This window comes from Bombina bombina, chromosome 6 (assembly GCF_027579735.1).
Source record: "Bombina bombina isolate aBomBom1 chromosome 6, aBomBom1.pri, whole genome shotgun sequence".
In the NCBI taxonomy this organism is placed as follows: domain Eukaryota; kingdom Metazoa; phylum Chordata; class Amphibia; order Anura; family Bombinatoridae; genus Bombina; species Bombina bombina.
Window position 1 is genome coordinate 445,654,802 of NC_069504.1, and position 26,507 is coordinate 445,681,308.

At 40.3% G+C, this 26,507-nt stretch overlaps 1 protein-coding gene across 1 annotated transcript in view; it reads right to left on the reverse strand.

Annotated features, from left to right (window-relative positions):
- Positions 1-26,507, reverse strand: part of DDX46 (DEAD-box helicase 46) — a 377,912-nt gene that overhangs the window by 213,999 nt on the left and 137,406 nt on the right. Inside the window, exons 10-11 of the mRNA XM_053717210.1 lie at positions 8,195-8,370; positions 7,039-7,160 (exon numbers count right to left, since the gene is read on the reverse strand). Of these exons, the coding sequence (XP_053573185.1) occupies positions 7,039-7,160; positions 8,195-8,370 (298 nt within the window). The remainder of the gene's footprint in view (positions 1-7,038; positions 7,161-8,194; positions 8,371-26,507) is intronic.

Below are 26,507 nucleotides of genomic sequence, written 5' to 3' on the forward strand. Positions count from 1 at the left end.
AATTCTTGGAATTCTAAAAGAATGCCAAGAAAAATGATGAGAAAGACACCAAGAAATATAAGTCTTCCAGACTCTATAATATATCTCTCTGGATACAGATTTACGAGCCTGTAACATAGTATTAATCACAGAGTCAGAGAAACCTCTTTGACTAAGAATCAAGCGTTCAATCTCCATACCTTTAAATTTAAGGATTTGAGATCCTGATGGAAAAAAGGACCTTGCGACAGAAGGTCTGGTCGTAGCGGAAGAGTCCACGGATGGCAAGAGGCCATCCGGACAAGATCCGCATACCAAAACCTGTGAGGCCATGCCGGAGCTACCAGCAGAACAAACGAGCATTCCTTCAGAATCTTGGAGATTACTCTTGGAAGAAGAACTAGAGGCGGAAAGATATAGGCAGGATGATACTTCCAAGGAAGTAATAATGCATCCACTGCTTCCGCCTGAGGATCCCGGGATCTGGACAGATACCTGGGAAGTTTCTTGTTTAGATGAGACGCCATCAGATCTATTTCTGGAAGCTCCCACATTTGAACAATCTGAAGAAATACCTCTGGGTGAAGAGACCATTCGCCCGGATGCAACGTTTGGCGACTGAGATAATCCGCTTCCCAATTGTCTATACCTGGGATATGAACCGCAGAGATTAGACAGGAGCTGGATTCCGCCCAAACCAGAATTCGAGATACTTCTTTCATAGCCAGAGGACTGTGAGTCCCTCCTTGATGATTGATGTATGCCACAGTTGTGACATTGTCTGTCTGAAAACAAATGAACGATTCTCTCTTCAGAAGAGGCCAAGACTGAAGAGCTCTGAAAATTGCACGGAGTTCCAAAATATTGATCGGTAATCTCAGCTCCTGAGATTCCCAAACTCCTTGTGCCGTCAGAGATCCCCACACAGCTCCCCAACCTGTGAGACTTGCATCTGTTGAAATTACAGTCCAGGTCGGAAGCACAAAAGAAGCCCCCTGAATTAAACGATGGTGATCTGTCCACCACGTTAGAGAGTGTCGTACAATCGGTTTTAAAGATATTAATTGAGATATCTTTGTGTAATCCCTGCACCATTGATTCAGCATACAGAGCTGAAGAGGTCGCATGTGAAAACGAGCAAAGGGGATCGCGTCCGATGCAGCAGTCATAAGACCTAGAATTTCCATGCATAAGGCTACCGAAGGGAAGATTGTGACTGAAGGTTTCGACAAGCTGAAATCAATTTTAGACGTCTCTTGTCTGTTAAAGACAGAGTCATGGACACTGAATCTATCTGGAAACCCAGAAAAGTTACCCTTGTCAGGAATCAATGAACTTTTTGGTAAATTGATCCTCCAACCATGATCTTGAAGAAACAACACAAGTCGATTCGTATGAGATTCTGCTAAATGTAAAGACTGAGCGAGTACCAAGATATCGTCCAAATAAGGAAATACCACAATACCCTGTTCTCTGATTACAGACAAAAGGGCACCGAGAACCTTTGTAAAAAATTCTTGGAGCTGTAGCTAGGCCAAACGGCAGAGCCACAAACTGGTAATGCTTGTCCAGAAAAGAGAATCTCAGGAACGGATAATGATCTGGATGAATCGGAATATGCAGATAAGCATCCTGTAAATCTATTGTGGACATATAATGCCCTTGCTGAACAAAAGGCAAGATAGTCCTTACAGTTACCATTTTGAACGTTGGTATCCTTACATAACGATTCAATATTTTTAGATCCAGAACTGGTCTGAAGGAATTCTCCTTCATTGGTACAATGAAGAGATTTGAATAAAACCCCATCCCCTGTTCCAGAACTGGAACTGGCATAATTACTCCAGCCAACTCTAGATCTGAAACAATTCAGAAATGCTTGAGCTTTCACTGGATTTACTGGGACACGGGAAAGAAAAAATCTCTTTGCAGGAGGTCTCATCTTGAAACCAATTCTGTACCCTTCTGAAACAATGTTCTGAATCCAAAGATTGTGAACAGAATTGATCCAAATTTCTTTGAAAAAACGTAACCTGCCCCCTACCAGCTGAGCTGGAATGAGGGCCGCACCTTCATGTGGACTTAGAAGCAGGCTTTGCCTTTCTAGAAGGCTTGGATTTATTCCAGACTGGAGATGGTTTCCAAACTGAAACTGCTCCTGAGGATGAAGGATCAGGCTTTTGTTCTTTGTTGAAACGAAAGGAACGAAAACGATTAGCCCTGTTTTTACCCTTAGATTTTTTATCCTGTGGTAAAAAAGTTCCTTTCCCACCAGTAACAGTTGAGATAATGGAATCCAACTGAGAACCAAATAATTTGTTACCCTGGAAAGAAATGGAAAGTAGAGTTGATTTAGAAGCCATATCAGCATTCCAAGTTTTAAGCCATAAAGCTCTTCTAGCTAAAATAGCTAGAGACATAAACCTGACATCAACTCTGATAATATCAAAAATGGCATCACAGATAAAATTATTAGCATGCTGAAGAAGAAGAATAATATTATGAGAATCATGATCTGTTACTTGTTGTGCTAAAGTCTCCAACCAAAAAGTTGAAGCTGCAGCAACATCAGCCAAAGATATAGCAGGTCTAAGAAGATTACCTGAACACAGATAAGCTTCTCTTAGAAAGGATTCAATTTTCCTATCTAAAGAATCTTTAAACGAAGTACCATCTGACGTAGGAATAGTAGTACGTTTAGCAAGGGTAGAAATAGCCCCATCAACTTTAGGGATTTTGTCCCAAAATTCTAATCTGTCAGACGGCACAGGATATAATTGCTTAAAACGTTTAGGAGTAAATGAATTACCCAATTTATCCCATTCTCTGGAAATTACTTCAGAAATAGCATTAGGAACAGGAAAAACTTCTGGAATAACCACAGGAGATTTAAACACCTTATCTAAACGTTTAGAATTAGTATCAAGAGGACCAGAATCCTCTATTTCTAAAGCAATTAGTACTTCTTTAAGTAAAGAACGAATAAATTCCATTTTAAATAAATATGAAGATTTATCAGCATCAATCTCTGAGACAGAATCCTCTGAACCAGAAGAGTCATCAGAATCAGAATGATGATGTTCATTTAAAAATTCATCTGTAGAGAGAGAAGTTTTAAAAGATTTTTTATGTTTACTAGAAGGAGAAATAACAGACATAGCCTTCTTGATGGATTCAGAAACAAAATCTCTTATGTTATCAGGAACATTCTGCACCTTAGATGTTGAGGGAACTGCAACAGGCAATGGTACTTTACTAAAGGAAATATTATCTGCATTAACAAGTTTGTCATGACAATTAATACAAACAACAGCCGGAGGAATAGCTACCAAAAGTTTACAGCAGATACACTTAGCTTTGGTAGTTCCAGCACTAGACAGCGATTTTCCTGAAGTATCTTCTGACTCAGATGCAACGTGAGACATCTTGCAATATGTAAGAGAAAAAACAACATATAAAGCAAAATTGATCAAATTCCTTAAATGACAGTTTCAGGAATGGGAAAAAATGCCAAAAAACAAGCTTCTAGTAACCAGAAGCAAAGAAAAAATGAGACTGAAATAATGTGGAGACAAAAGCGACGCCCATATTTTTTGGCGCCAAATAATACGCCCACATTGTTTGGCGCCTAAATGCTTTTTGGCGCCAAAAATGACGCCACATCCGGAACGCCGACATTTTTGGCGCAAAAGGACGTAAAAAAATGACGCAACTTCCGGCGACACGTACGACGCCGGAAACAGAAAAGATTTTTTGCGCCAAAAAAGTCCGCGCCAAGAATGACGCAATAAAATGAAGCATTTTCAGCCCCCGCGAGCCTAACAGCCCACAGGGAAAAAAAGTCAAATTTTTAAGGTAAGAAAAAATGAATTGATTCAAACGCATTATCCCAAATATGAAACTGACTGTCTGAAAATAAGGAATGTTGAACATTCTGAGTCAAGGCAAATAAATGTTTGAATACATATATTTAGAACTTTATAAATAAAAGTGCCCAACCATAGCTTAGAGTGTCACAGAAAATAAGATTTACTTACCCCAGGACACTCATCTACATGTTTGTAGAAAGCCAAACCAGTACTGAAACGAAAATCAGCAGAGGTAATGGTATATAAATAAGAGTATATCGTCGATCTGAAAAGGGAGGTAAGAGATGAATCTCTACGACCGATAACAGAGAACCTATGAAATAGACCCCGTAGAAGGAGATCACTGCATTCAAATAGGCAATACTCTCCTCACATCCCTCTGACATTCACTGCACGCTGAGAGGAAAACCGGGCTCCAACTTGCTGCGGAGCGCATATCAACGTAGAATCTAGCACAAACTTACTTCACCACCTCCATAGGAGGCAAAGTTTGTAAAACTGAATTGTGGGTGTGGTGAGGGGTGTATTTATAGGCATTTTGAGGTTTGGGAAACTTTGCCCCTCCTGGTAGGAATGTATATCCCATACGTCACTAGCTCATGGACTCTTGCTAATTACATGAAAGAAAAACTAGGCCCCAATAAGTTTGATTACTAATTACATATAAAAACGATTAAACATGCCAGCAAACGTTTTATATTACATTTTTATAAGAGTATGCATCTCTATTAATAAGCCTGATACCAGGCTTTACTTACATTAGTTCGGTATCAGCAGCATTTTCTAGCAAATTCCATCCCTAGAAAAATATTAACTGCACATACCTTATTGCAGGAAAACCTGCACGCCATTCCCTCTCTGAAGTTACCTCACTCCTCAGAATATGTGAGAACAGCCATGGATCTTAGTTACTTCTGCTAAGATCATAGAAAACGCAGGCAGATTCTTCTTCTAAGTACTGCCTGAGATAAACAGTACACTCCGGCACCATTTAAAAATAACAAACTTTTGATTGAAGAATAAACTAAGTATAAAACACCTCACTCCTCTTACGACCTCCATCTTGGTTGATGGAGAATGACTGGATATGACAGTTAGGGGAGGAGCTATATAGCAGCTCTGCTGTGGGTGATCCTCTTGCAACTTCCTGTTGGGAAGGAGAATATCCCATAAGTAATGGATGATCCGTGGACTGGATACACTTAAGAGAAAACTGTGTTTGGGGTTAAGTCTTCAACCTAGGATGTAACAATCCATAGTTGAGACATAGATCCCCTTATTAAATGGATTTATTAACCAATAGTATGGTAAATATTATAGCTGGTGTTTGGTGCACAACAACATAGACGTTCGACCACTTAAAGGGACCACATGCTAATTATCCTTTATTTAAAGTCCTTAATAGCGTTATTGACTTAACACAGAAAATAATTCCATCAGCTTTTGTATAATTTCATTGTGTGTTACATGCTAGCTTAAGTATAAGTATATTATGTTGCACTTTACTGCTATTATATAATTCTTAAATATTTATTTATTAATGATTGCAATCAACCATAAATTGTTGTGCTCTGTAATTATAAATAGTATCTATGTCGATAAATCTTTGTTCATATATCCTCAATCTAAGGCCTTCCAACAACTGCATTGATCGATTTATATTATCTATGAGTTGGCTTCTGTTTATAGAAATACCTATAGTGTAAAATATGCACCGCTACAGATGTATTTATCTGCCTATGCTGTTAAATGACAAGGATTCCTTCCATTCAGTTAAACCATTAATATGTTATATGTTGAAGTAACTGAATACACACTGCAGATAAACAGCTCTGCTTACTGTAGCCAAAGACAGGTATATATTAATGTATAACACCAACATTAGATATATCGATTAAACCAATAGTTTTTTTTAATTCAACACCTTGCTACTAAACGATACTATGTTTAAGGTTCGGATTTGACAATTAACCCAAGGTAAAATTTGTGCTGCTGTTAGGGTCTCGTACACGTTAAATATACTCTGATCACTGCCCACAACTTGTAAACTCTCTCATATATCTTGGGCTATCGCCCATTATCAAAGGTCACTGCATATATAATTAACCTTGGTACGTTCTACCCCTACAACACCCTGCAAGTTAAAAAGTTGTGCTTTTAGCATTACAACCAGCTTAGCCCTAACATGTTCCGCCACTAACGTGGCTTTCTCAAAGGGTATGGCGCGGCGTTCAGCGTGGTTTTTTATGAGCTCGCCTTCCTTCCCTTGTGGTGACGTCATTGCAGTATCAGGATGAGTTTTACTGTGAACATATCACACGTTACCTGACATTAGAAAAAATTCCACTTGAATTCTCATTGGGGGATTATCTATGTATTGCTTCACACAGTCATCTGGCTGTTATCTATTCTTCAGCCATTACTTTGTAGTTATATTGTATCTATTATTTGGAGTTTTGCCAGAAAAGTTACTAAGAAAAATGTATTGCATATGATTAGTTCATTTTATCACTGGTATAATACGGAGAAGGTATTTAATATTAACATCAATAGTAACAGTTTATCAAACATATAGGGAGTGAATAAATGAAAATTCTAAATATATACACACAATAAAAAAATAATAAAGTGACATAAAATGTGACATTAATAACTTCAGTGAACAAGCTCACCAGGCTTGAGAGGTCCTCTCCCTCACATAGACCAGTGGAAAACCGAAAGGACTGAGTATATACCCTCAGACTTTCATAATCAGGGCAGCATAAAATCTATGGGAGGCGCAGTGAGAATTATGTCCCACAAGTTCCGTTTGCTCTAAAGCCACCACTGCTCTACTGAAGAGACTGATATGGACTACGGCTACACCCTAGGACAAAGCAGCACAATCTTGCACTACTTTAAAAATAATAAACTCTTGATTGAAGAATCTTTTCTAACACCTATTTTACCACCTCCTTGCACTTAACGTAGGCAAAGAGAATGACTGGGTTTGGAGGGAAGGGAGGTGATATTTAACAGCTTTGCTGTGGTGCTCTTTGCCACCTATTTCAGGGCAGGAGTGGTATTCCCAATAGTAATTAAGATGATCCGTGGATCACATACACACTGCAATATTTTGAGTAGCAAGTTCCTATAAAACTTTTAAGTGTGCTTTTATAAATGTAGTATGGTTTGCAATGTAGTGCATTACCTGTTCACTGATACCAGTCCCTCCATAGACACAGACAACGTTCAGTCCAAGGTTCTTAGAGAATTTTTTGCATTCTTTTGTTATCTGTAGAGCCAGCTCTCTTGTAGGAGTCATGATGACAGCTTAAAAAGAGGATACATAATGAAAGCAATACTTTAAATGTATTTCACACCTATTACTATTGTTGGCACACATAGCCTTTATGTAGGCTAACCAGACTCTGTACATGCACACCTTGCCAATGGATGGCAATATATAATCTCTATAAACAAAGCATTGCATTATTTTAAGTTCTTTATAAACATATGCTGCATGTAAAATAAAGTCATCACTCATAAAATATTAATTGGTCTTCTTATAATATCAACAGCAGGATGGAAAGTTAAAGTGATGGTAAATCCTAGCATTTGTGAAACTTTTTATTTACCAGTGGAACAAATAAAGCGGAATTTCAGTCAAAGTATAAAATACTTCATGCTGAAAGTTCCTTTTTTTGTTTGAACCGTTCGCCGCACTGACCTCCTCAGGCAGCCACGGCAGAATGATATTTTGCTGTGATGTGACGTTTCCACCTCTTAGCCAATAGCCGTGTGGGCTATCCAGCTTGGCGCCAGCTGGCCTGCACGGCTATTGGTGGAAACGTCACCTCCCATCAAAATAGCATTCTGCTGTGGGCTGCCTGAGGTCGTCACACTAGGATTTACCATCACTTTAAACATTTACTATTTATATCACATTTATGTGTGTTTAAAACAAGTAAAAAAATTGCACTTTTATGTAACTGTTAATCTATGGAGGAAAAACCCAAATTTTTTTCTATTTAGGATAATCTTGGTTGTCCGTATGTTTAGACTGTGTGCTGGTGGTCTTCTCCTTATAACAGATCAATACGGCATCTGCAATGACAGTATCTGCTCTACCTCTGCTAATTTGCAAGAGTTCTCTTTAACTGGTATATTACTTTTCTCCCAGTATGGGGATCAAATGTATATGATGCTCATTTTCCATTATACAACTGATTAACAGTTTAGTGACGCTTATTTATGATTTTGATAGCTGGAAAAAGTGATGCATAGACACAGATCACCTGTTCATTGTTACCAGAAAAATATCTCAATGAGTAGCATACTATAAAAGGACAATTCATAATTTGTACCTATAGGTCCCTCTGCTTCCTCCAAGGGTCTCTGGTCCATAATATGCCTGAACATAGGCAAGAGGAAGGCAATAGTCTTTCCACTTCCAGTTTTGGCAATGCCAATCAAATCACGACCTGACATAATGGCGGGAATAGCTTGAGCCTGGATTGGAGTTGGCTTTTCATAGGAGTGCCTAAGTAGGTAACATAACAGGAGAACATTATATAATAAATATACCAAAAATCACAACCAAAGAAAATTAATACAAAATAAATGTGATAATCAAATACAAAAAGTGAATTGTGAAAAAAGTTCATATATAAGGATATGTAAATCTTCTAAGAATGGTCTCTTCACTCTTCTGCAATCCTCTGTGTGTTCTCAAAGAAAAGGAAACAAAATATGCAACATAGTGTAACTCTGTAACCACTTATAGTGCAACAGTTCTGCTTGTTTAACGAGTGATTACTCACATTTGTTGGAGCTTATGGCCAAGCTCAGGGAAATGCGCACTCCCACTTTATACTGGTGGGAAAACAGTACTCAGGCAAATCTTATAAAAGCAAACATTTATTAAAATACATATATAAAAAGCGTCACAAATGCTTTTACAACACCACTTACAAAGGGTAACTGAGTAATAATAGCTGTAGAATTTATGCTTACCTGATAAATTCCTTTCTCCTGTAGTGTAGTCAGTCCACGGGTCATCCATTACTTATGGGATATTAACTCCTCCCCAACAGGAAGTGCAAGAGGATCACCCAAGCAGAGCTGCTATATAGCTCCTCCCCTCTACGTCACACCCAGTCATTCGACCGAAAACCAAACGAGAAAGGAGAAACTATAGGGTGCAGTTGTGACTGGAGTATAATTTAAAATTTAGACCTGCCATAAAAAACAGGGCGGGCCGTGGACTGACTACACTACAGGAGAAAGGAATTTATCAGGTAAGCATAAATTATGTTTTCTCCTGTTAAGTTTAGTCAGTCCACGGGTCATCCATTACTTATGGGATACCAATACCAAAGTTTAAGTACACGGATGACGGGAGGGACAGACAGGATCTTTATACAGAAGGAACCACTGCCTGAAGAACCTTTCTCCCAAAAACAGCCTCCGAAGAAGCAAAAGTGTCAAATTTGTAAAATTTGGAAAAAGTATGAAGAGAAGACCAAGTTGCAGCCTTGCAAATCTGTTCAGAGGCCTCATTCTTAAAGGCCCACGTGGAAGCCACAGCTCTAGTAGAATGAGCTGTAATCCTTTCAGGAGGTTGCTGTCCAGCAGTCTCATAGGCTAAACGTATTATGCTACGAAGCCAAAAAGAGAGAGAGGTAGCAGATGCTTTTTGACCTCTCCTCTGTCCAGAATAAACGACAAACAGGGAAGAAGTTTGACGAAAATCTTTAGTTGCCTGTAAATAAAATTTCAGGGCACGGACTACGTCTAGATTGTGCAGAAGTCGTTCCTTCTTTGAAGAAGGGTTAGGGCACAATGATGGAACAACAATCTCTTGATTGATATTCTTGTTAGTGACTACCTTAGGTAAGAACCCAGGTTTAGTACGCAGAACTACCTTATCTGAATGAAAAATCAGATAAGGAGAATCACAATGTAAGGCTGATAACTCAGAGACTCTACGAGCCGAGGAAATAGCCATTAAAAACAGAACTTTCCAAGATAACAGCTTGATATCAATGGAATGAAGGGGTTCAAACGGAACACCCTGTAAAACGTTAAGAACTAAGTTTAAGCTCCACAGTGGAGCTACAGTCTTAAACACAGGCTTAATCCTAGCCAAAGCCTGACAAAAAGCCTGAACGTCTGGAACTTCTGACAGACGTTTGTGTAAAAGGATGGACAGAGCTGAGATCTGTCCCTTTAAAGAACTTGCAGATAAACCCTTTTCTAAACCTTCTTGTAGAAAAGACAATATCCTAGGAATCCTAACCTTACTCCATGAGTAACTCTTGGATTCGCACCAGTGTAAGTATTTACGCCATATCTTATGGTAAATTTTCCTGGTAACAGGTTTCCTAGCCTGTATTAAGGTATCAATTACTGACTCCGAAAATCCACGCTTTGATAAAATCAAGCGTTCAATTTCCATGCAGTCAGCTTCATAGAAATTAGATTTTGATGTTTGAAAGGACCCTGAATTAGAAGGTCATGTCTCAGAGGCAGAGACCAAGGTGGACAGGATGACATGTCCACTAGATCTGCATACCAGGTCCTGCGTGGCCACGCAGGCGCTATTAGAATCACTGATGCTTTCTCCTGTTTGATCCTGGCAATCAAACGAGGAAGCATCGGGAAGGGTGGAAACACATAAGCCATCCTGAAGGTCCAAGGTGCTGTCAAAGCATCTATCAGGACCGCTCCCGGGTCCCTGGACCTGGACCCGTAACAAGGAAGCTTGGCGTTCTGGCGAGACGCCATGAGATCCATATCTGGTTTGCCCCAACGTCGAAGTATTTGGGCAAAGACCTCCGGATGAAGTTCCCACTCCCCCGGATGAAAAGTCTGGCGACTTTGGAAATCCGCCTCCCAGTTCTCCACGCCTGGGATGTGGATCGCTGACAGGTGGCAAGAGTGAGACTCTGCCCAGCGAATTATCTTTGATACTTCCATCATCGCTAGGGAACTCCTTGTCCCTCCCTGATGGTTGATGTAAGCCACAGTCGTGATGTTGTCCGACTGAAACCTGATGAACCTCAGAGTTGCTAACTGAGGCCAAGCCAGAAGGGCATTGAGAACTGCTCTCAATTCCAGAATGTTTATTGGAAGGAGACTCTCCTCTTGAGTCCATGATCCCTGAGCCTTCAGGGAATTCCAGACAGCGCCCCAACCTAGTAGGCTGGCGTCTGTTGTTACAATTGTCCAGTCTGGCCTGCTGAAGGGCATCCCCCTGGACAGATGTGGCCGAGAAAGCCACCATAGAAGAGAATCTCTGGTCTCTTGATCCAGATTCAGCATAGGGGACAAATCTGAGTAATCCCCATTCCACTGACTTAGCATGCACAATTGCAGCGGTCTGAGATGCAGGCGTGCAAAAGGAACTATGTCCATTGCCGCTACCATTAAGCCGATAACCTCCATGCATTGAGCCACTGACAGGTGTGGAATGGAATGAAGGACACGGCAAGCATTTAGAAGCTTTGTTAACCTGTCCTCTGACAGGTAAATTTTCATTTCTACAGAATCTATAAGAGTCCCCAAGAAGGGAACTCTTGTGAGTGGTAAGAGAGAACTCTTCTCCTCGTTCACTTTCCACCCATGCGACCTTAGAAATGCCAGTACTAACTCTGTATGAGACTTGGCAGTTTGGAAGCTTGACGCTTGTATCAGAATGTCGTCTAGGTACGGAGCTACCGAAATTCCTCGCGGTCTTAGTACCGCCAGAAGAGAGCCCAGAACCTTTGTAAAGATTCTTGGAGCCGTAGCCAACCCGAAGGGAAGAGCTACAAACTGGTAATGCCTGTCTAGGAAGGCAAACCTTAGATACCGGTAATGTTCTCTGTGAATCGGTATGTGAAGGTAAGCATCCTTTAAATCCACTGTGGTCATGTACTGACCTCTTTGGATCATGGTAAGATTGTCCGAATAGTTTCCATTTTGAACGATGGAACTCTTAGGAATTTGTTTAGGATCTTTAAATCCAATATTGGTCTGAAGGTTCCCTCTTTTTTGGGAACCACAAACAGATTTGAGTAAAACCCTTGTCCGTGTTCCGACCGGGGAACTGGGTGGATCACCCCCATTAGTAAAAGGTCTTGTACACAGCGTAGAAACGCCTCTTTCTTTATCTGGTTTGTTGATAACCTTGAAAGGTGAAATCTCCCTTGTGGAGGAGAAGCTTTGAAGTCCAGAAGATATCCCTGAGATATGATCTCCAACGCCCAGGGATCCTGGACATCTCTTGCCCAAGCCTGGGCGAAGAGAGAGAGTCTGCCCCCCACTAGATCCGTTTCCGGATCGGGGGCCCTCACTTCATGCTGTCTTAGGGGCAGCAGCAGGTTTTCTGGCCTGTTTGCCCTTGTTCCAGGTCTGGTTAGGTTTCCAGCCTTGTCTGTAGCGAGCAACAGCTCCTTCCTGTTTTGGAGCAGAGGAAGTTGATGCTGCTCCTGCCTTGAAGTTACGAAAGGCACGAAAATTAGACTGTCTAGCCCTTGGTTTGGCTCTGTCTTGAGGCAGGGCATGGCCTTTACCTCCCGTAATATCAGCGATAATTTCTTTCAAACCGGGCCCAAATAATGTCTGCCCCTTGAAAGGTATGTTAAGTAATTTAGATTTAGAAGTTACATCAGCTGACCAGGATTTTAGCCACAGCGCTCTGCGCGCCTGAATGGCGAATCCGGAATTCTTAGCCGTAAGTTTAGTTAAATGTACTACGGCATCAGAAATAAATGAATTAGCTAGCTTAAGGGTTTTAAGCTTGTGTGTAATCTCATCTAATGGAGCTGAGTCAAGGGTCTCTTCCAGAGACTCAAACCAAAATGCTGCCGCAGCCGTGACAGGCGCAATGCATGCAAGGGGTTGCAATATAAAACCTTGTTGAACAAACATTTTCTTAAGGTAACCCTCTAACTTTTTATCCATTGGATCTGAAAAGGCACAGCTATCCTCCACCGGTATAGTGGTACGCTTAGCTAAAGTAGAAACTGCTCCCTCCACCTTAGGGACCGTTTGCCATAAGTCCCGTGTGGTGGCGTCTATTGGAAACATTTTTCTGAATATAGGAGGGGGTGAGAAATTACAATAAATATACCAAATATCACAAAGAAAAAAAAATGTGAAATAAATGTGATAACAAAAATCATAAAAGGAAAACCAAATAAAGTTCTGAATAAAGGATAGGTCTGTGTCCTCTGGATGAGTTTTTCAGCTTGTTAGCATTCCTCAGTGAGATCCCATAAAAAAGGAAACAGAAAATTGCAACATAGTGTGAATCTGTAATGGCACTTTGAGGAAGTAGTTGTTTTGTAACAAATGACTACTCACATTTGTTGGAGCTTTCCACTAAGCTCAAGGATATGCGCACTCCCACTTTATACTGATGGGAAAACAGTACACTAGGCAAAACTTGGATACAAATTTATTTTAAAATATATAAAAGCGTCACATAAGCCTTGATAACACCACAATGTAAGGGTACAAAAGCAGATATGCTGTAATGAATGCTTCAAATCGCCAAACTTGCAAAGAGGTAAATGGATCAGCAGGAGTGTGACCGCCGAAACCAAAACCTCTTTAGTAGCAAGACAGTAGCGCTAAGCCCCCAGGTGTCCTGGCTAGTGTAGAGACGTGATAAAACTCAATATAGAACAGTTCAGTTCCGACGTACGTTTGACAAAGCATACCTGCGAAACGTACGTCGGAACTGAACTGTTCTATATTGAGTTTTATCACGTCTCTACACTAGCCAGGACACCTGGGGGCTTAGCGCTACTGTCTTGCTACTAAAGAGGTTTTGGTTTCGGCGGTCACACTCCTGCTGATCCATTTACCTCTTTGCAAGTTTGGCGATTTGAAGCATTCATTACAGCATATCTGCTTTTGTACCCTTACATTGTGGTGTTATCAAGGCTTATGTGACGCTTTTATATATTTTAAAATAAATTTGTATCCAAGTTTTGCCTAGTGTACTGTTTTCCCATCAGTATAAAGTGGGAGTGCGCATATCCTTGAGCTTAGTGGAAAGCTCCAACAAATGTGAGTAGTCATTTGTTACAAAACAACTACTTCCTCAAAGTGCCATTACAGATTCACACTATGTTGCAATTTTCTGTTTCCTTTTTTATGGGATCTCACTGAGGAATGCTAACAAGCTGAAAAACTCATCCAGAGGACACAGGGGGTGAGAAAGGCACACCGGGTCTATCCCACTCCTTAGTAACAATTTCAGTAAGTCTCTTAGGTATAGGAAAAACGTCAGTACTCGTCGGTACCGCAAAATATTTATCCAACCTACACATTTTCTCTGGGATTGCAACTGTGTTACAATCATTCAGAGCCGCTAACACCTCCCCTAGTAATACACGGAGGTTTTCCAGCTTAAACTTAAAATTTGAAATGTCTGAATCCAGTTTATTTGGATCAGATCCGTCACCCGCAGAATGAAGCTCTCCGTCCTCATGTTCTGCAAATTGTGACGCAGTATCAGACATGGCCCTAGCATTATCAGCGCACTCTGTTCTCACCCCAGAGTGATCTCGTTTACCCCTAAGTTCTGGCAATTTAGACAAAACTTCAGTCATAACATTACCCATGTCTTGTAAAGTGATTTGTAATGGCCGCCCTGATGTACTTGGCATTACAATATCACGCACCTCCTGAGCGGGAGATGCAGGTACTGACACGTGAGGCAAGTTAGTCGGCATAACTTCCCCCTCGATGTCTGGTGAATGTTGCTTAACATGTACAGATTGACTTTTATTTAAAGTAGCATCAATGCAATTAGTACATAAATTTCTATTGGGCTCCACCTTGGCTTTTGAACATATTGCACAAAGAGATTCCTCTGTGTCAGACATGTTTAAACAAACTAGCAATTAGACTAGCAAGCTTGGAAAAACTTTTCAACTAAATTTACAAGCAATATGCAAAACGTTACTGTGCCTTTAAGAAGCACACAAAAACTGTCACAGTTGAATAACAATGAACCGGATTAATTATAGAAACCTAATTTTCACAGTAAATGCATAAATTTAGCAAAGGATTGCACTCATTAGCAATGGATGATTAACCCTTAATATCAGAAAAAACGGATAACAATTGAAAATAAAAAGCGTTTTTATCACAGTCAAAGCACAGTCTCACAGGTCTGCTGTGAGTGATTACCTCCCTCAAAACTAGTTTTGAAGACCCCTGAGCTCTGTAGAGACGTCCTGGATCATGCAGGGAGAAGAAGGCAGACTGTGACTGAATTTCTAATGCGTAGTAAAAGCGCCAAAATAGGCCCCTCCCACTCACAATACAACAGTGAGGGAAGCTCAGTAAACTGTTTTAATTAAAAACAAACGACAGCCATGTGGAAAATAACGCCCAAAACAATTTTTCACCAAGTACCTCATATAATTAAACGATTTAACATGCCAGCAAACGTTTAAAATCTAATTTATGAAATGTCATTAAAAACCTGCTGCTAGTCGCTCACACTGCAAGTTAGGCTAAAAGTTATATGCATACAGTATTTTCCCAGTGAAGTGCCATTCCCCAGAAATACTTAAGTGTAAACATACATACATATCAGCCTGATACCAGTTGCTACTACTGCATTTAAGGCTGTACTTATATTATATCGGTATTAGCAGTATTTTCTCAGTCAATTCCATTCCTTAGAAAATAATATACTGCAACATACCTCTTTGCAGGTGAACCTGCCCGCTGTCCCCTGTTCTGAAGTTACCTCACTCCTCAGAATGGCCGAGAACAGCAAATGGATCTTAGTTACGTCCGCTAAGATCATACACAAAACTCAGTTAGATTCTTCTTCAAATGCTGCCTGAGAAGAAAACAACACACTCCGGTGCCGTTTAAAATAAACTTTTGATTGAAGATATAAAAACTAAGTTTAATCACCACAGTCCTCTCACACATCCTATCTATTAGTTGGGTGCAAGACAATGACTGGGTGTGACGTAGAGGGGAGGAGCTATATAGCAGCTCTGCTTGGGTGATCCTCTTGCACTTCCTGTTGGGGAGGAGTTAATATCCCATGAGTAATGGATGACCCGTGGACTGACTACACTTAACAGGAGAAAGAGTAGATGCCAGTCCTGGATGGAGATGGATGGACAAGCAGAATCTTAACCGCTTAGAACCACCACTTCCCAGTGCCAGAAAGACCGCTCCTCCCTCAGGTGTATGAGCAGATGTAAAGACGCAAGAGAGTTGGAATTGACACTCTCTTGCGTCTTTACATCTGCTCATACACCTGAGGGAGGAGCGGTCTTTCTGGCACTGGGAAGTGGTGGTTCTAAGCGGTTAAGATTCTGCTTGTCCATCCATCTCCATCCAGGTCTGGCATCTACTCTTGAGTAATTCTACAGCTATTATTACTCAGTTACCCTTTGTAAGAGGTGTTGTAAAAGCATTTGTGACGCTTTTTATATATGTATTTTAATAAATGTTTGCTTTTATAAGATTTGCCTGAGAGTACTGTTTTCCCACCAGTATAAAGTGGGAGTGCGCATTTCCCTGAGCTTGGCCATAAGCTCCAACAAATGTGAGTAATCACTCGTTAAACAAGCAGAACTGTTGCACTATAAGTGGTTACAGAGTTACACTATGTTGCATATTTTGTTTCCTTTTCTTTGAGAACACACTGAGGATTGCAGAAGAGTGAAGAGACCATTCTTAGAAGATTTACATATCCTTATATATGAACTTTTTTCACGATTCACTTTTTGTATTTCATTATCACATTTATTTTATAACAGGAGAACAAGCTGAAAAAATAGATTCAACAATAAAAAAATATATATATTTCACTTGTAAAGCACTGACACAATCTTATAAGTATTGATCATTACAGTAAACTCCCAGTTAACCGGCACCCATGGGGATTGATTCTGGATAAGTGTAGTTTCAGGTTGCTTGAGAGTCACTATTAAAAATAAGCCTAACTAGGTTCTATAACCCATACTATACAACACTGTATTTACTTAATGTTAATATTGAAATACAGTAAATAAAAGCAAATTAATATTAATGCCGCCTTAGTTCAGTCCCGGACACCCAGTGGCAGCATGATGTCTAATTCTCAGACTGCTCACAACTTTCAAGAGCAGTTAGGTAGGGTCTGGTGGCATTAAAAGGGCTTGCATTCACATTTGAGAGTCCACTATAGAAAAAGGAAGCTGCAGAGCAAAGTTAGTGTTCATTTTATTATACAGTATCTTCAATTTTTTCTTCTGGTGCTTGAGAGTTCTGGTTGCTTGATTTCTGGTTAGCAGAGTTAACTGTATTAACATTTATTTGTAAAGTACTACCAAATTCCCTAGTTTCAAATTATTTACAGAGATACCGAAATTTATGCTAACCTGATAAATGTATTTCATTCTTGACACTGAGTCCACGGATCATCTAATTACTATTGGGAATATCACTCCTGCCCAGCAGGAGGCAGCAAAGAGCATCACAGCAAAGTTGTTAAATATCACCTCCCTTCTATCCAACCCCCAATCATTCGACCAAAGTAAAGGAGAGAAAGGAAGCAACAAGGTGCAGAGGTGCCTGAGGTTTATAACAACAAAAAATATCCTGTCATCAAAAACAGGGCGGGCCGTAGACTCATCGTCAAGAAAGAAATTTATCAGGTTAGCATAAATTTAGTTTTCTAATGACACGATGAGTCCACAGATCATCTAATTACTATTGGGAATCAATACCCAAGCTAGAGGACACAGATAAGGGAGGGACAAGACAGGGAACCTAAACAGAAGACACCACTGCTTGAAGAACCTTTCTCCCAAAGGAAGCCTCAGCCGAGGCAAAAGTATCAAACTTATAGAAAAAGTATGTAGAGAGGACCAAGTTAGAATGAGCCGTAACCACCTCAGGAGGCTGCTGTCCAGCAGTCTCATAGGCGAAGCGAATTATACTCTTCAGCCACAAAGAAAGAGAAGTAGCCGTAGCTTTCTGCCCCTTCCGTTTCCCAGTGAAAACTACAAATAGAGCAGAAGACTGACGAAAAGCCTTAGTCGCCAGGAAAATAGAATTTTAGAGCACGAAACACATCTAGGTTGTGCAGAAGACGTTCCTTATGAGAAGGAGGATTAGGACATAAAGAAGGAACAACAATCTCCTGATTAATGTTCCAATCTGAAACTACTTTAGGAAGAAAACCCAATTTAGTACGTAAAACAACCTTATCTGAGTGAAAGATAAGATAGGGAGACTCATGCTGTAAAGCCGAGTGTTCAGAGACTCTAAGAGCAGAAGAAATAGCAACAACAAACAAAACCTTCCAAGATAACTTAATATCTAAGGAATGCATAGGTTCAAAAGGAGCCTGCTGAAGAACCTTAAAGGGATACTAAACATAATTTTTTTTCTTTCATGAGTCAGATACAGCATGCAATTTTTAGCAACTTTCTAATTTACTTCTATTATCAAATTTTCTTTGCTCTCATGTTATCTTTATTTGAAAAAGCAGAACTATAGCTTAAGAGCCGGACCATTTTTGGTTCACTACCTGGGTAGCGCTTGGTGATTGGTGGCTAAATGTAGCAAACCAATCAGCAAGCTGTACACAGGTGCTAAACCAAAAATGGGCCAGCTCATAACCTTACATTCTTGCTTTTGCAAATAAAGATAGCAAGAGAAGGAAGAAAAAAATAATAGGAGTAAATTAGAAAGTTGCTTAAAACTGCATGCTCTATCTGAACCATAAAAGAAAAAATTTGGGTGTAGTATCCCTTTAAGAACAAGATTAAGACTCCAGGGAGGAGTAACAGGTTTGAACACAGGCCTGACAGAATGATTGAACATCTGGCACCTCTGCCAGACGTTTATGTAACAAAATAAGGCAGAAATTTGACCTTTCAAGGAGCTTAGATAAAATTAAGCGTTCAATCTCCAAGCAGTCAGCTTCAGAGAAACTAGATTTGGATGAAGGAAGAGCCCTTGAAGTAGAAGGTCCTTCCTTAGAGGAAGTTTCCAAGGAGGGAGAGATGACATCTCCACTAGGTCTGCATACCAAATCCTGCGAGCCCACGCCGGAGCAATGAGAATCACTGACGCCCTTTCTTACTTAATCCGAGCAATGACCCGAGGAAGGAGAGCGAACGGAGGAAATAGGTATGCAAGATTGAAATTCCAAGGAACTGCCAGAGCATCTATCAGAATTGCCTGAGGGTCTCTGGACCTCAACCCGTACCTCAGGAGCTTGGCATTCTGACGAGATGCCATGAGACCTAGATCTGGCTGTCCCCATTTGAGAATCAAGTTGGAAAATACTTCCAGATGCAATTCCCATTCCCCCGGGTGAAAGGTCTGTCTGCTTAGAAAATCTGCTTCCCAATTGTCCACTCCTGGAATATGGATCGAAGATAGACAACAGTTGTGGGTCTCCGCCCACTGAATAATCTTGGACACCTCTTTCATGGCCAAAGAACTCAGAGTCCCACCCTGATGGTTGATTTAAGCCACTGTAGTTATGTTGCCCGACTGAAATCTGATAAACCAGGCAGAAGCGGAGGCCAGTCCGGAAGAGCATTGAAGATTGCTCTTAGCTCTAGAATGTTTATGGGGAGAACAGATTCTTCCAGAGTCCATGTCCCCCTGAGCCCTTAAGAGGCCCCAGACTGCTCCTCAACCTGTCAGGCTGGGGTCCGTAGTCACTATCACCCAGGTAGGTCTGCGAAAACAGGTTCCCTGGGAAAGATGATCCCGAGACAGCCACCAAGGAAGGAAGGAAGCAAATTAATTTGCGGAGACAGATCCGAGTAATCCCTGTTCCACTGTCTAAACATGCATAACTGCAGAGGTCTGAGATGGAAACGAGCAAAAGGAATAATATCCATGGCGGCTACCATGAGACCGATTACCTTCATACATTGAGCCACTGATAGTGGAGGAGAGGACTGAAGAGACAGACAAGATCAGAAAATCTTGGATTTTCTGACCTCCGTCATCAAAACGGATTCTATTATGGTTCCCAAAAACACTACCCTTGTAGATGGAATTAATGAACTCTTTTCCAGATTCACCTTCCAACTGTGGGAGCTTGCTTGATGAAAAGACTGGGACTGAACCAGAATGTCGTCCAGATAAGGCTCCACTGCTATACCCTGTAACCAGAGCATTGCCAACAAAGATCCCAGAACCTTTGAAAAAATTTGGGGAGCTGTAGGTAGTCCGAAAGGAAGAGCCACAAACTGGAAGTGTTTGTGGAGAAAAGCAAATCTCAGAAACTTGTGATGATCCCTGTGGATGGGAACATGAAGGTACGCATCCTTTATATCTACTGTTGTCATAAATTGACCCTCTTGAACTAAGGGAAGAATGGAACAAATAGTTTTCATTTTGAAGGACGGTACTCTGGGGAATTAGTTTAGACTCTTGAGATCTAAGATTGGTCTGAAGGTTCCCTCTTTCTTGGGAACCACAAACAGATTGGAGTAAAATCACAGACCCTGCTCTTGTACTGGAACAGGAACTCTCACTCCCATTTTGGATAGAACAATGTAAGAACACCTCTCTTTTTATCTTGTCTACAGATAATCTTGAGAGTAGAAATCTGCCCCTGGGGGAAAGGTCTTGAATTCTAGTTTGTGTCCCTGGAACACGACGTCTATCGCCCAAGGATCCTGAACATCCCGAACCCAAGCCTGAGCGAAAAAGGAAAGTCTGCCCCCCACAAGATCCGGTCCGGGATCGGGGGCAGACCCTTCATGCTGACTTTGAATCATTAGCAGGCTTCTTGGATTGTTTTCCCTTATTCCAAGATTGGTTGGGTCTCCAGGAAGGTTTGGACTGATCCTGTTCTGTAGCGGGAGAGGAAGGTTTATCCTTTAAGTTTCAAAAAGGAGTGAAAATTACTCTGACATCCCTTCTGCTTAGATTTCTTATCCTGAGGAAGGAAATTACCCGTTCCTCCTGTAATCTCAGAAATAATCTCAGCCAAAGCTGGGCCAAACAAGGTCTTGCACTTGTAAAAAATAGACAAAAGCTTAGACTTAGACGACACATCTGCAGACCAAGATTTCAGCCATAAAGCTCTACGAGCCAGAATGGCAAAACTAGAAATCTTTGCTCCCAACGTGATAACTTGAAGGGAGGCATCAGAAATGAAAAAAATGGCCAATTTAAGAGCCCTGATCCTGTGCTGGATCTCTTCAAGGGGAATGTCTGTTTGAAAGCAATCAGACAACGCATCAAACCAGTATGCTGCAGCGCTAGAAACGGTAGCAATATACACCGCAGGTTGCCATTGTAAAGCCTGGTGAACATACATTTTGAGAAAACCCTCCAGTTTCTTATCCATAGGGTCCTTAAAAGAACAGCTATCCACTATGGGAATAGTAGTTCTCTTAGCTAAAGTGGAAATTGCCCCTTCCACCTTGGGGACCGTTTGCCAAGACTCCATGAGAGTCATCAATGGGAAAGATCTTCTTAAAAATAGGAGAAAGAGAAAAAGGAATACCCGGCTTCTCCCATTCCTTAACAATAATTTCTGAAGCCCGATCTGGAAAGGGAAAACAATCCAGCATGGGAGGTACATCATAATACTTAAGTTTACTAGACTTTTTAGGGTTGACAATGACAGAAGAGTCAGAGTCGTCAAAACCTCCTTGAGTAGTAAACGGAGGTGTTCCAGCTTAAACCTGAAGGATACAACTTCAGCATCAGAGGAAGGAATTACACTGTCAGAATCTGAGATTTCACCCTCAGATGCTACTAAAAAATCCTCATCAGATTTATGAGAGGAAACATTCGGAATAGCCACGACCGAGTCAGATACCTTACGCACCGATTCTTTAGACTTCCTCTTTCGATTTCCCTGTAGCATGGGAAAAGCAGACAATGCATCAGAAACTGCAGAAGAAATGAGGGAAACAATGTCTTGCAAGGAGACCCCAGCCAGACCTTGAGAGGAAGCGCAGGGCACCGAAATTAATGGGTACTAAAATTTGGGACTACTGAGGAGAAAAATGCGGCATATCTTGCACATTGTCAGAAGATTCCTTAACAGCAACCGTCTTAGACAATATAGTCTCAAAAAAATCTATCCTTAAGATTTAATGTTCTCTCAACACATGAGGAACAAAAAGGAATTGGTGGTTCAATATAAACAAACATAAAGGACATCTGTAACAGAGTCTTTGTCCATCTTAACAGAATAAATATAAATAATTAAATTATGAAATTATGAACAATTTAAATAAAGAAAAAAACGTTACTGTTTCTTTAAATTTTAAAATGAAACTGCTTTACTTTTGATGCAATTCAAAAACGAAACTGCTTTATTTTTTGAACAAATACAAAAATGAAAATGCTTTATTTTACAAGATATTGAGTAATAAAAACGTCTTAACACCTCAAACAGCCTCTACACCTCAGCAATAGCTTTGCAGAGGAGCCTATTTAAAAAGAAACTGCTTTATTTTTGAAAACCGGAATCCAAACTGGAGATGTTTCAGTAATGACAGGCTAAGAAAATGACAGTTAAACTTGAAAAACTTTAAGATACAGAGATCTCTCCTCCATAAACAGTAGTGAGAGAACAACAAGTGCACAAGAGATACATTTTTACCACACACAAGCCCCGCCCATCGCGGGCATGTCAAAAAACATAATTTATGTAAGAACTTACCTGATAAATTCATTTCTTTCATATTAGCAAGAGTCCATGAGCTAGTGACGTATAGGATATACATTCCTACCAGGAGGGGCAAAGTTTCCCAAACCTCAAAATGCCTATAAATACACCCCTCAACACACCCACAAATCAGTTTAACGAATAGCCAAGAAGTGGGGTGATAAGAAAAAAGTGCGAAAGCATATAAAATAAGGAATTGGAATAATTGTGCTTTATACAAAAAAAATCATAACCACCACAAAAAAAGGGTGGGCCTCATGGACTCTTGCTAATATGAAAGAAATTAATTTACCAAGGAGGAGAAATTGACTTAATAACAGGTTTTATACGAACCAAAGCTTGTACAAAACAATGAATATCAGGAAGATTAGCAATCTTTCTGTGAAGAAGAACAGAAAGAGCAGAGATTTGTCCTTTCAAGGAACTTGCAGACAAACCTTTATCCAAACCATCCTGAAGAAACTGTAAAATTCTCGGAATTCTAAAAGAATGCCAGGAAAAATGATGAGAAAGACACCAAGAAATATAAGTCTTCCAGACTCTATAATATATCTCCCTAGATACGGATTTACGAGCCTGTAACATAGTATTAATCACAGAGTCAGAGAAACCTCTTTGACTAAGAATCAAGCGTTCAATCTCCATACCTTTAAATTTAAGGATTTGAGATCCTGATGGAAAAAAGGACCTTGTGACAGAAGGTCTGGTCTTAACGGAAGAGTCCACGGTTGGCAAGAGGCCATCTGGACAAGATCCGCATACCAAAACCTGTGAGGCCATGCTGGAGCCACCAGCAGAACAAACGAGCATTCCTTCAGAATCTTGGAGATTACTCTTGGAAGAAGAACTAGAGGCGGAAAGATATAGGCAGGATGATACTTCCAAGGAAGTGACAACGCATGCACTGCTTCCGCTTGAGGATCCCTGGATCTGAACAGATACCTGGGAAGTTTCTTGTTTAGATGAGAAGCCATCAGATCTATTTCTGGAAGACCCCACATTTGAACAATCTGAAGAAATACCTCTGGGTGAAGAGACCATTCGCCCGGATGTAATGTTTGGCGGCTGAGATAATCCGCTTCCCAATTGTCTATACCTGGGATATGAACCGCAGAAATTAGACAGGAGCTGGATTCCACCCATACTAGAATTCGAGATACTTCTTTCATAGCCAGAGGACTGTGAGTCCCTCCTTGATGATTGATGTATGCCACAGTTGTGACATTGTCTGTCTGAAAACAAATGAACGATTCTCTCTTTAGAAGAGGCCAAGACTGAAGAGCTCTGAAAATTGCACGGAGTTCCAAAATATTGATCGGTAATCTCACCTCCTGAGATTCCCAAACCCCTTGTGCTGTCAGAGACCCCCAAACAGCTCCCCAACCTGTAAGACTTGCATCTGTTGAAATTACAGTCCAGGTCGGAAGAACAAAAGAAGCCCCCTGAACTAAACGATGGTGATCTGTCCACCACATCAGAGAGTGCCGTACAATCGGTGTTAAAGATATTAATTGAGATATCTTTGTGTAATCCCTGCACCACTGGTTCAGCATACAGAGCTGAAGAGGTCGCATGTGAAAACGAGCAAAGGGGATCGCGTCCGATGCTGCAGTCATAAGACCTAGAATTTCCATGCATAAAGCTACCGAAGGGAATGATTGTGACTGAAGGTTTCGACAAGCTGATATCAACTTTAGACGTCTCTTGTCTGTCAAAGACAGAGTCATGGACACTGAATATATCTGAAAACCTAAAAAGGTTACCCTTGTCTGAGGAATCAATGAATTTTTTGGTAAATTGATCCTCCAACCATGATCTTGAAGAAACAACACAAGTCGATTCGTATGAGATTCTGCTAAATGTGAAGACTGAGCAAGTACCAAGATATCGTCCAAATAAGGAAATACCACAATACCCTGTTCTCTGATTACAGACAGAAGGGCACCGAGAACCTTTGTAAAAATTCTTGGGGCTGTAGCTAGGCCAAACGGTAGAGCCACAAACTGGTAATGCTTGTCTAGGAAAGAGAATTTCAGAAACTGATAGTGATCTGGATGAATCGGAATATGCAGATATGCATCCTGTAAATCTATTGTGGACATATAATGCCCTTGCTGAACAAAAGGCAGGATAGTCCTTATAGTTACCATTTTGAATGTTGGTATCCTTACATAACGATTCAATATTTTTAGATCCAGAACTGGTCTAAAGGAATTCTTCTTCTTTGGTACAATGAAGAGATTTGAATAAAACCCCAGCCCCTGTTCCAGAACTGGAACTGGTATAATTACTCCAGCCAAATCTAGATCTGAAACACATTTCAGAAATGCTTGAGCCTTCGCTAGGTTTACTGGGACACGGGAAAGAAAAAATCTCTTTGCAGGAGGCCTTATCTTGAAGCCAATTCTGTACCCTTTTGAAACGATGTTCTGAATCCAGAGATTGTGAACAGAATTGAACCAAATTTCTTTGAAAAAACGTAATCTGCCCCCTACCAGCTGAACTGGAATGAGGGCAGCACCTTCATGTGGACTTGGGAGCTGGCTTTGGTTTTCTAAAAGGCTTGGATTTATTCCAGACTGGAGATGGTTTCCAAACTGATACCGCTCCTGAGGATGAAGGATCAGGCTTTTGTTCCTTGTTGTGACGAAAGGAACGAAAACGATTATTAGACCTAAATTTACCTTTAGATTTTTTATCCTGTGGTAAAAAAGTTCCTTTCCCTCCAGTAACAGTTGAGATAATAGAATCCAACTGAGAACCAAATAATTTATTACCCTGGAAAGAAAGGGAAAGCAGAGTAGACTTAGAAGACATATCAGCATTCCAAGTTTTAAGCCATAAAGCTCTTCTAGCTAAAATAGCTAGAGACATATACCTGACATCAACTCTAATGATATCAAAGATGGCATCACAAATAAAAATTATTAGCATGTTGTAGAAGAATAATAATGCTATGAGAATTATGATCTGTTACTTGTTGCGCTAAAGCTTCTAACCAAAAGGTTGAAGCTGCAGCAACATCCGCTAAAGATATAGCAGGTCTAAGAAGATTACCTGAACACAAATAAGCTTTTCTTAGAAAGGATTCAATTTTCCTATCTAAAGGATCCTTAAAGGAAGTACCATCTGCCGTAGGAATAGTAGTACGCTTAGCAAGAGTAGAGACAGCCCCATCAACCTTAGGGATTTTGTCCCAAAATTCTAATCTGTCAGATGGCACAGGATATAATTGCTTAAAACATTTAGAAGGAGTAAAAGAATTACCCAAATTATTCCATTCCCTGGAAATTACTTCAGAAATAGCACCAGGGACAGGAAAAACTTCTGGAATAACTACACGTTTAGATTTAGTATCAAGAGGACTAGAATCCTCAATTTCTAATGCAATTAGGACTTCTTTAAGTAAAGAACGAATAAATTCCATTTTAAATAAATATGAAGATTTATCAGCATCAACCTCTGAGACAGAATCCTCTGAATCAGAAGAACCAATATCAGTATCAGAATGATGATGTTCATTTAAAAATTCATCTGAAAAATGAGAAGTTTTAAAAGACTTTTTACGTTTACTAGAAGGAGGAATAACAGACATAGCCTTCTTAATGGATTTAGAAACAAAATCTCTTATGTTATCAGGAACACTCTGAGTATTAGATGTTGACGGAACAGCAACAGGTAATGTAACAGTACTAAAGGAAATATTATCTGCATTAGCAAGTTTGTCATGACAAACAGTACAAACAGCTGGAGGAACAGATACCAAAAGTTTACAGCAGATACACTTAGCTTTGGTAGCTCCAGCACCAGGCAGGGATATTCCAGAAGTATCTTCTGACTCAGCTTCAACGTGGGACATCTTGCAATATGTAATAGAAAAAACAACATATAAAGCAAAATTGATCAAATTCCTTAAATGACAGTTTCAGGAATGGGAAAAAAAATGCCATAGAACAAGCTTCTAGCAACCAGAAGCACAAAATAATGAGACTTAAATAATGTGG